Genomic DNA, 10992 nt, shown 5'->3' with positions numbered 1-10992 from the left:
GGTAGATCTGTAAGAAGTGCTTAGCAGGGCTAATTATGATTACACAGAAAAGACTTACCTGTTGTCACCAGATAAAGTCCAGGCTTTGACTTAAATCCATACACACCACTTTGCATAAAAGTTTAAACATGAAAAATGTTATATACTTTGGTAATTCACATTCAGTGAACATAAAAACAACATTAAGTAATGATAACTCTGGATTTATCTGGTAACTTTTACTGCAGAGGTCAAGGTACTTTGTCTTCACTTATTTTTACTAGAGAAAAATAATAAAAGTAGATTACAATTGTAGGTTAAATATTTATAATTGACATACAGTAGCCATGTATTAAGCACATTTTTAAACAGCAGATTCTCCATTTTTGCTAAAATTTTAACACATTTATAAATAAAATGCAAAGAGTAGGAACAGGAAAGTAGAAGGAACTTTGGCTTTGAATTCAAACAGAATTGGGTTCAGATTCAGGATATTTAATTCACTTCTCTGAGCTTCAGTTTCCTCATCTGTAAAACAGGGATAATAATACCTACTTTACAGGGTTGCTGAGAGGGTTAAATATATAACTAATGAAGGCCCCTGCACTGTGTGTGAACACTGCAGGTACTCAATAAATGCCAAGTGACATCATCACAATAAAACTAACACAAACAAGCACATTAAGAGATTCCAATTTAATTACCGTTTGTCCTATTCTTAAAATCTCCAAGTTCTGATTGTACAGTAGAAGCTCCTAACTTAACACCTTTTCCCACTGGGAAGGTGATGCCCTCCTCCTCAAAAGAAAAGGGGGTGGGGTGGGGGGAATAGTATAAAGAAGGAGTTCCCAGAGAAAGGAAAAGGAAACCGAATACTTCTTCCAGGAAAGAGGAGGAAGAGGGCATGAGGTCTGACCTCATGGTCCTGACTACTTCATCTCCTTAAGGATGAAAACTCAGGTGAATAATGGCAAAACAATATGGATGAAAACTCAGGTAAATAATGGTTAAAAAACAAAAACAAAAACAAAAACTGAAAGCTGGAAAGCTTTAAGAGTTTGCCCTGCTTCCTGTTCATCATTCTAAAGGGAGAAAAACTTGCAGGATAACCACACCCAAAAGACGACTACTATAAACAGAATAAAATGGCAGCGTCGTGTGAGTAGGCCAAGAAAGGTTCTGTAATGGCAGGTCTCAAAGTTCCTTGGCTGTTGTGCAGCGGCTCTTGTGTCCAGGTATTCCTTCATGATCCCAGCAGGATATGTGAAAGGTGGTTGTTTATAGAGTTGAGAGTGAGAAGCCATTCTGGTCACTGTGAGATGATCTCCACAGCAGATGCTGCAGAGCAGACAGACTAAGCCAGGGTTCACAGGGTAGATGTGGTTGAGACATGAGGACCTGCAATGGTGTTGAAAAATGAGAAGAAAACAAATGAGAAAGGGAGAGCTATAAGCTCCGACAGCTCTGAAAGAATATTGGTTTACTTAATGATAGACTGGAATAGCATATAAAGAAACCCAGTAACTAGTTTGGACTAGATATATCTCCATGGAAGTCAGTGAGAATTCAGATGACTACACAAAGACCACACACGGATCTGGGGCTCTCTCCCCTCCCTGCCATAAGAACACATGAACCTTTCCTGACATCTAAAGGACATTTCTGCCAGGAGAAAGGGACAGAAAGAACACCAAAAAACTGGGATTTACCCCCAAAGAACCTATTTTAAAACTAAAGAAACTGAAATAATTTTGCTTGTCATCTTTAAATTCTATTCCATCCTACTCCACTCAAAAGAAAATTTATTCCAATTCTAAAGAAATGAAAGGCCTTTTTAGCTCTTGATAAGTTAGATGCAATGTGTCCAACTGTATAAGTCATATTTTCTTTCTGTGAGGCCTGGACAGGAAACCAAAATAACTATAATGTTTCTTTATTCACAAATTAAAGTGCCCTAATTACATCAGGTAAGAGGAAGTAGTATCATACATACATTATTTTTCTCTCCTTTAAAAAAAATTATTATATGGGTAATTTGAGAGGTTCATTCATTCATTCATTCAATAAAGATTTACTCAGTACCTTCCCATCTATCATACGCACACAGAAGTAAATAAGATTGAGGTTGACTATTATGCACAGAGCAGTTAAAAAGCATTTTTGTACAAAATCATTGTTACAGAAAATTCTGTTGGCAGAATAACAAGTGAAGCCATTTGCAAGAGGTAATATTATGTAAAATCTTATTTTTTAAAGTATATTTTCTATAACAAAAGAGACACAAGATATGGAGGAATAGGTCAGAAAGACTATCAACATTGCCTTTTTCATTTTTGCATGAACAGGCATGCAAAAGAAGCTATATAAAATTATATAGCTGTTTTAGTTATCTCAGTAAATACTGCTTAAAAATTTTAAGAAATTAAACTGAAAAAGTCAAATAACACTGTAATAAAGGCTATAGGATAGTTTGTTGTTTAAGAGTATAGGTATTTTTCATAAAGATTCCCTTTAAAATGTTAGTATTATAGTCCGTTTTTTGAGACAGGGTCTTGCTCTGTCACCCAGACTGGAGCACAGTCGTGCAATCATGGCTCACAGGAGCCTCAAACTCCTGGGCACAGGTGATCCTCCAGCCTCAGCCTCCTGAGTAGCTAGGACTACAAGCACGCACCAGCATACACCACCACGCTGGCTAATGTTTTTTAGTTTTTGTAGAGACTAGGTCTTGCTATGCTTTCAAGGCTGGTCTTGAACTCCTGGCCTCATGCAAAGCTCCCGCCTTGGCCTCCCAAAGTACTGGGACTACAGGCATGAGCCGCTGTGCGCACCCCAAGCCCTTAATGTCTTAGCTTATTAAGTTCAAAGTTTTACATTATCAGGTTTTCTTAAAGGTGGGCTATGGAAGCCTGACAAATATATGCTATTTGTCGATATGGTGTTATAAACATGAAACAGAATATTATGGCTTTACTTTAAAAAAAAAATCCTATAATTTTCCAAAGATATTTATCTATAGAAATGGCATTGTAGAATATTTTCAGAAAGGCTTTTATGCTGGCTCTTTGAATCATTGCCCTTTCAAAGAATTTTAAATATTCTATTCAAAGAATTTTAAATGTTAAAAGAATTTTAAATATTCTCCTGTACCATAAAGCTCATTGGATTTCATATACTAGAGCATAGAGTAGAAAATTTAGGAAAAACCTCTGCTTTTATCAGTTACTTCTGACAAAGTTGGTATTTCAGTCATCCTACATGTACATCATACACTGATTGAAAGGTGACACTGTTAGAGATTATAAATAATTCAACAAATGGCATCTATCTGATTAGTATTTCAAAACAATATTTTATCTCTTCCCAATCCCCTCTTTATCTTCATAGAGTGCAGCTGCATTTGAAATCTATGGTTTCTGGCATATCTGGGGTAAGGTTATACTAGGAATTTACCAGACCTGTCAGTCTGTAGGTTTCTTCCATATTTCATTATATCATTCCAGTTATAATTAGTTGTCTGGTAAAATTAAGAACAGTCTATTTCGGTGAATGCTCATGTGAACATTTAACAACTTTTTGTTAGAATGACAGTTTAGCAACACAAAGAATAAACCAGAAAGGGAGAGTCACTGAAGTAACCTTACTTAACTCAATGTTGCCAGCTCAATTGAAAACGCTAAGATTTTGCATTTTTTTCATTTTTGTTATTAATCATCAAGCACATATTTCTTGTCAGGAGATAAGCAGCAGTTTGATGACATTCCTGCCTCAACCAGCATGTTTTGAACTGACCTGTCTTCATTGCTATGGCTCCCTAGAAACTCTGCCGTTGACGAGCGTTGATTCAGCTGAATGCTTTGACATTTAGCTTGTCAGTGAAAGCTATTTTAATCATTAAGATGCATTTCCCTTCCAAGATTGCAAACTGTTGCTGCTCATACACAACATTCTATCATTTGATTACCGTGGAGAAGAAGAGAACCTGAAAAGTTACTCTTACTATCGATTATATTAAGAGCTAAAATTTATTGATTATTTTACTGTGTTTGAGGAGTTGTGCTTAGCAATTTACATAGATTGACTCATTTAATCTTCTCAATCATGGAGTCTGACCACCTGAGTGTGCATCTTTGTTTTCCACTTACTATCTGTAAAACATGCAGCCCTCTCTGTGATATGATTTCCTCAACCACAAAATGGAGTAATAGTACCTACTTCACAGGCTTATTATGAGGAATAAATGAAACACATCATTAACAGTGCTTAGAGTTAATAACTGCAAAACAGTGCATTTTCATAGTGTGAAGAGTAATTTTATTACCATTTTTTAGATGAAATCAACCAGTTCTTCAGCAACTGTCCTGCTCGGCATCACTTCTAACTCTGTCTCTGTTCCCAAATCCAAAAGTACAGATAGGGAAAATGAAAAAAAATTTTTTAGGACATTTTTCTATAGGTATTTGAACTCCAGCTCCACAGGAGGGAGCACCACAATTGTAGAAGGATAGTACTTTTGCAGTATGAGCCTTTTAAATGTTTTTCCTGTTCTTTCTTTCTTCACTGTAGCCTTTCTCCATTCAGAGAGCTAGACCTATGTGCTGGTGAATCCCTATTAAATGGGATGGAAGTGAAGATTTAGACAGTTTTGGGGACTTCAGAGGAGAGGGGTCATTTGTTCCAGGTTTTAATTAGTGGCATAATGACAGCAAGATAACAGAATCCCATAGTTTTCCATGGCCAAGTTTGTGAAGCAGCAGAATAAATATATGTCAGGTGTTTATATAGACAACTTCAGACAGCCTAACAGAATTCCCTGGGCAAATATATGTCAGGTGTTTATATAGACAACCTCAGACAGCCTAACAGAATTCCCTGGGCCATGTCATGGAGTGAGAGCAGCTGTATGATGCCATTGCTCCTAACTGAGCATGGAAGCAAAACTTCTCAATAGTCCAGAGCACCAATAGGATGTCTCCTATTGTGGCAGAAACTATGCTGTGCTGTTGCTGCACTCCTTCCTTTCTTTCCTGAGCACAAAGCTAAACTATCATAGCCTCCCCTGCAGTTAGCTGGGTAAGACTTGACTTTTAAAACCTTTATGAGGCCGGGTGCGGTGGCTCACGCTTGTAATCCCAGCACTTTGGGAGGCTGAGGCGGGTGGATCACGAGGTCAGGCGATCGAGACCACGGTGAAACCCTGTCTCTGCTAAAAATACAAAAAAATTAGCCGGGCGTGGTGGCGGGCGCCTGTAGTCCCAGCTACTCGGAGAGGCTGAGGCAGGAGAATGGCGTGAACCCGGGAGGCGGAGCTTGCAGTGAGCCGAGATTGCGCCACTGCACTCCAGCCTGGGCGACAGAGCGAGACTCCGTCTCAAAAAAAAAAAAAAACCTTTATGAACCCCTATATACATTCTTTTCTCTCATCTGCTAGTTGAATGTATATGAACCAGTTGAAGGTCTTATGATTCTAGAAAAAAGACAAGTCATTGAATTAGGAGTTCTTAACCTGGCATCTATTTAATAAAATGTAGGAGAACCATGACCTTGGATTTGGAACAAAAACAATTCTGTATTTTCATCAACCTCTAACTGAAATCTGGCAATTCTTTAAATTATGAACGTAGGAATCAATGCACAGTAGTATTAGCAATACTTGAGACTTTGTCACCAATAAAAATCATAGGTATTTTCATATCACATTATAGATACTTAAGGTATTTTAAATATCATTTATACTAAAATTTACTTTGAAATAATAGTAATTATTAGGCTATCCAATATGCTAACAAAAAGCACATATATTACAATAAAAATATTTTAAAAATAGTTTGATAACTATATCAATGAAATTGTTTTCCTTTGTAATCTGGTATAATTTTTACATCTTTTAAAAACATTTTTCTGCTTCACCAGATTGCCAAAGGGAGCTACAGAAAATTAAGAATCCCCGTTCTAAATGATCCCTGAATGATACCACGGAGTAGGGTCCATCTTTTCCCCTCCACTCCACATCACCACCACACCGATGACCCACATTGTACTGTGATGTGAGAAATAAGATTTTACTGGGTTAAGTTACTGAGATTTAGAAGTTAATTTTTAGAGCAGTTAGCCTGTGCAGACTAATACTCATACACCCTTGCTACCAAAATGGTAAGAGACCTCTGGTTGGAAAAGACCCAGAAGTGAATCCTGAGGATCAAAGATTGGATGGGGCCATTGAATATGTCTCAGCAGATAACAACTCAGAAAGATGGTGAAGCTCAGTCTAGGAAACATTTCCTTCAACTTAGAAATAAAGTTCAATTACAGTATCATAAAGAAACAGTTCAATTATTCTTGAATTTGTATGCTGAAATTTATAACTGTGACACAACAATGAATTTTCTTATTTATTATTTCTCTCTTACTAGAGTGGCAGTTATTTTGTTTCCCATAGCAGATATTAAGTGCTTTTGAATTCATCAAAGTTTTATAGGTGTATGTGTGTATATATAATATATACTAGTATATATAAATATATATATATATATGGTTTTAAAACAATCTCTGATTAGCTCAGCTAGAGTTTAACACTGAAGAGAATCAAATAACTACAAAGATGAGATCAATACTGTGTAAGTCATTCTATGAAGGAATTTGAAAGTTGAAATTTTTTTTAAAAGGTTTGTTGATTCAAAGAGTCTTGAGAGAGCCCTCCAGGGTTTTCAAGACAGGTGTAAATTTGACAACGCTTTCTCAAGGCATCAAGTTTTGTTTAATTTCATCTTTGCTTTTAGACTGTTCTGCCGCCTTTATTTTTTAGAACAAATGAATCAGTCACTGTGAAACTTTCAGGTTATTAAAAGTCAGATGCAAAATCTCCTCTGAGGACAGATTCTTTCTAACCACCAAAGACTTACTGTATCTAAATTTTTATAACATACTGAACTGTAACTGAATGAAAATAAAATGGGATTAGTGTGTTATAGTTTGGGTTTCGGCATTAAAATGCAAAAAAAAGTCTATTTATTCTTAAATGCTATATAATATAAACATCAGTCTGTCTTGATCACTGCTGTATACTCAGCTCCAAGCCTAATGCCTGACAAATATTTTTATGAATGAGTAGACTAATCAAATAGCACTTACTGAAATTATATACAGAATACACTATTTATGACTAGACTTTGCCATGAGAAAGTTGCTGCCTTTCATATATGTAAGGGTAAGGTGACTAGATTAAGATGTTAAAGCCTGTAAACTTCCAGTAGCTCACTGACTCTTGAAATTCCTAAGGTGATACAAAGTCCTTTGATGGAAGAAATACTGTGGTATTATATTATTACAATTAAGTTGTTTTAACATACCAATCCTTTAAAACTTAGTTTCAGTGGTTTCTTAGTATTAGCATATGTGTGTATTAAGAAGTACAAGAGCTGGGCGCGGTGGCTCACGCCTGTAATCGCAGCACTTTGGGGGGCTGAGGCAGGCAGATCACAAGGTCAGGAGTTCGAGACCAGCCTGGCCAATATGCTGAAACTCTGTCTCTACTAAAAATACAAAAATTAGGCCAGGCACGGTGGCTCACGCCTGTAATCCCAACACTTTGGGAGACCGAGGCGGACGGATCACGAGGTCAGGAGATCGAGACCATCCTGGCTAACACAGTGAAACCCCATCTCTACTAAAAATACAAAAAAATTAGCCAGGCGTGGTGGCGGGCGCCTGCAGTCCCAGCTACTCGGGAGGCTGAGGCAGGAGAATGGCGTGAACCCGGGAGGCGGAGCTTGCAGTCAGCCAAGACAGCGCCACTGCACTCCAGCCTCAGTGACAGAGCTAGACTCTATCTCACACACACAAAAAAAAGATACAAAAATACAAAAATTAGCCAGGCGAGGTGGCAGGTGCCTGTAGTCCCAGCTACTTGGGAGGCTGAGGCAGGAGAATAGCTTGAACCCAGGGGGCGGAGGTTGCAGTGAGCCGAGATCGTGCCACTGCACTCCAGCCTGGGCGACAGAACGAGACTCGTCTAAAAAAAAAAAAAAAGTACAAGAATTGTTTTGGCTCTTTAACTTTTCATGTTAATTTTCACACATTCGAAAGAGTAAATGGCATAAGGAACCCCCTAAGTACCCATTTCCCAAACCAACAATTATCATTGCCATTCTTACTTCATTTTCCCTCTTCTAATCTTTTTCTTCTTTTTTTGCTGGATTATTTTAAAGGAAATCCTAGGCATCCTATTATTTCAGCTATAATTATTTCTGTATGTATCTTTAACAGATAAGGACTTTCTAAACATAATACAATACCATTTAGCTCCTCTAATAAAATTATTAATAATTCCTTAATATAGTCCCTGTTCAAATTTTGTCTATCTCAAAAATGTCTTATACATGGTTTGTTTGAATCAGTATCCAAACAATGTCCATAACAGTTGAGTTTAATGTATCTGTAAAGTTTAATATTTTTTGTGTGTGCCATTTATTTGTTAAAGAAACCAGGTCATTTGTTTTGTAAAAACCTCTCATTCTGGATTTGGCTGTTTGCATCATAGTATAGTTTAACAAGTCCCTCTATTTTCTGTAAAATGGTAGTCAGATCTCATAATTTTCTTTTGGAAAGAATATTTCATAGGTAGTACTGTACACTTCCTGTTGCATAAGGAGATACGTATTTGTCTCCACGTTTAGTGAAGACTGACGACACTGACTTCAAGTGTTGTCAGTCTGATCCATCATTACAAAGTGCTCCAACTTTTACCTAATGCTATTAGCCATTGATGACTCTTGGCTGGGTCCATTATTTCATCAGGAGTTGCAAAATGATGATTTTATATTTCTATCATTATTACTAACTGGAATTCCATAAAGAAAAAAATGCCTTTCATCAACTACGTAGTTACCCTAAAATACAACTCATGCCCAGAAAGCAGGATAAATACTTGTTTCTTCATTGAAATTAATCTTTCAGCATGAGTTGGTATCCTACTTAACTTCCAATAGCGTGTAATGAGTCCCCCTCAACTCACTCTAACTTCTCCCTAAGGTCACCAGGTGGTTTTTACAGTAAAACCTCGCAGGGCCAGAATGGGATAAGACAGGATGGAATTGGGCAGGCCAAGGCAGGATGCAGGGATTTAGGAGAGGGGGGTACTGGGTCCGGGAAGACAGAATACCTTAAGCATGCTCTAGGAGGTGGAATCCGAGCTTTCTGAGCTGTCCTGGACGTTGGTGCTCTCCACAGACTCCTTAGGTTCTTTGCTGTCACTCCCACTTTCTTCGGTAGCCGGGTTCTTTTGCTGACAGGCCTCTTCAGAACCAGAAAGTGTGCTGCCCTGGGTCTCCTGGTTCTCCCTGGAGCCCAGGACCACATACCCGCCCTTCTTCAGGTCCACTTGTCGTCTCAGCTCATCTGCCATCTGCGAGAGATCCCGCTTCATAGCATAAGCATCTTCCCCATCTGCATAGTATTTAGGTTCCACCTCACTAATCTGAAAGTTGAGGGTGTTAGAATAGAGGTGCAAGGCTGCCCGGTTACTCTTCCTGACGTGCAGAGACACGTATTTGGCGTTAAAGTTCTCTATCATGGCCCTGGAGGCCTGGTCCATCAGCTTCTGGGCCAGGCCGAGGCGCCGGTGTGAACGCTTCACGGCCAGGGAGGTGATATGGCCATGCGGGACATCATCTGGGTCCTCCTCCATTTTGGCCAGGACATAGCCCACAATCTTCCTGTCCTCATCCTCAGCGATGTAAGAAAGCTGGGGCCAGGAAAGGCCATGATATAAATAGTATTTCATCTGGTAGTTCTCAGGAAGGCAAAGGAGGTTGCAGTGTTGCATATTCATCAGGTCGTCTGGCCGAGCGTTGCGGATGTTCATAATGGCGGCGGGTAGGGAGGCGGTTGGACTGCAATGAACCCAGAAAAGGCTGTCGCCGACCTTAAGGGGCACTGTTTACCTCAGGAATCGAGTCCAGGGGGCTAACACCACCGGGCTGAATCGTGTGGAGGCCGGATGGCGGGAAGGCGGGAAGGAAGGCGGGAAGGAAGGCGGGAAGGAAGGCGGGAAGGCGGAAGGAGCAGGAGATGGAAAAGATGGTGCTAAACTGCCGCTTTCAGAAGTGCGTCACTGATCCCAGCCAATGAGGTTTCGCTTCATTGTGCGTGTGCGTGCGCAAGGATTAGGGGGTGGGGAGAGAAGAGTTCATTGTGATCGCCTTGGTTTTAAATAAAGTGATCCATTGCAATTATTATTTTTGTTTCAGTTTTAACTTTTTGATTTGGGTATATCTGAATAAATTTTCACAAACTGGAGAAACCCGTATAACAGGAACTTAGAGGAAATAAAGAACACTGCATCCCAGAACTCCCCCCTCCTGTCCCCTTCCAGTACCCGCTTCCAACGTCCCAAGAATAATGATTGCCTAGACTTCTGCCAGACTTTATCTAAATGGAATCATAGTGCTTGCATTATTTTTGTGTCAGGTTTTTTTCACTCACTCTTTGTAAGTTTCAGCCACCTCGTGTATAGCTGAGGGTTCTTTATGTTCTTCCTTGTTTGATATTCTATTGCCTAAATATGTCACAAATTTTTTTATCAATTCTACTGTTACTGGCCATTTTGTCATTTCCAGTTTGGGAATAGTACCCCTAGTGTAGCTGAACATTCCAGACTTGTCTTTAGTTGGAACAAATGCATATTTATCTAGGATTAGAATTATTGGGTCAGTGAATATAATGATGTCCAACTTTTATAAATACTGCCACTTTTTCAGAGTGGTTGCTCCACATTCTCAACATTTGCTATTTCCCCATTGTTTTTATTTTAGCCATTCTTTTGTAGGGGTAGAAGTATTACATTGTGGTTGTATTTGCATTGCACTGATGAGTAGTAAAGTTGAGCACTTTGTATGCTTATTAGCCATACTGTGTTCTCTTTTGTAAATGGCTGCTCAGATTTTTTTGCTCATTTTTCTACTTGTGTGTCTTTTTCACATTAATTTTTGAGTTTTATCAAAAATATATTCTGGG

General features: G+C 38.8%; 1 protein-coding gene across 1 annotated transcript; it reads right to left on the bottom strand.

Annotated features, from left to right (window-relative positions):
- Nucleotides 1-355: 355 nt before the first annotated feature.
- Nucleotides 356-9987, bottom strand: NAA11 (N-alpha-acetyltransferase 11, NatA catalytic subunit). Its single transcript, XM_032163965.3, has 2 exons — nucleotides 9140-9987; nucleotides 356-1377 (listed from the first exon to the last, which is right to left on the bottom strand). Exon 1 carries the CDS (start codon nucleotides 9839-9841, stop codon nucleotides 9152-9154), a length of 690 nt encoding a protein of 229 aa, XP_032019856.1. The 5' UTR covers nucleotides 9842-9987; the 3' UTR covers nucleotides 356-1377; nucleotides 9140-9151.
- Between the last annotated feature and the right edge of the window lie 1005 nt (nucleotides 9988-10992).

Source organism: Hylobates moloch, unplaced genomic scaffold, assembly GCF_009828535.3.
Source record: "Hylobates moloch isolate HMO894 unplaced genomic scaffold, HMol_V3 SCAFFOLD_2, whole genome shotgun sequence".
In the NCBI taxonomy this organism is placed as follows: Eukaryota; Metazoa; Chordata; class Mammalia; order Primates; family Hylobatidae; genus Hylobates; species Hylobates moloch.
The sequence above is the reverse complement of the archived record's forward strand: the minus strand, read 5'-3'. Positions and strand labels throughout refer to the sequence as shown.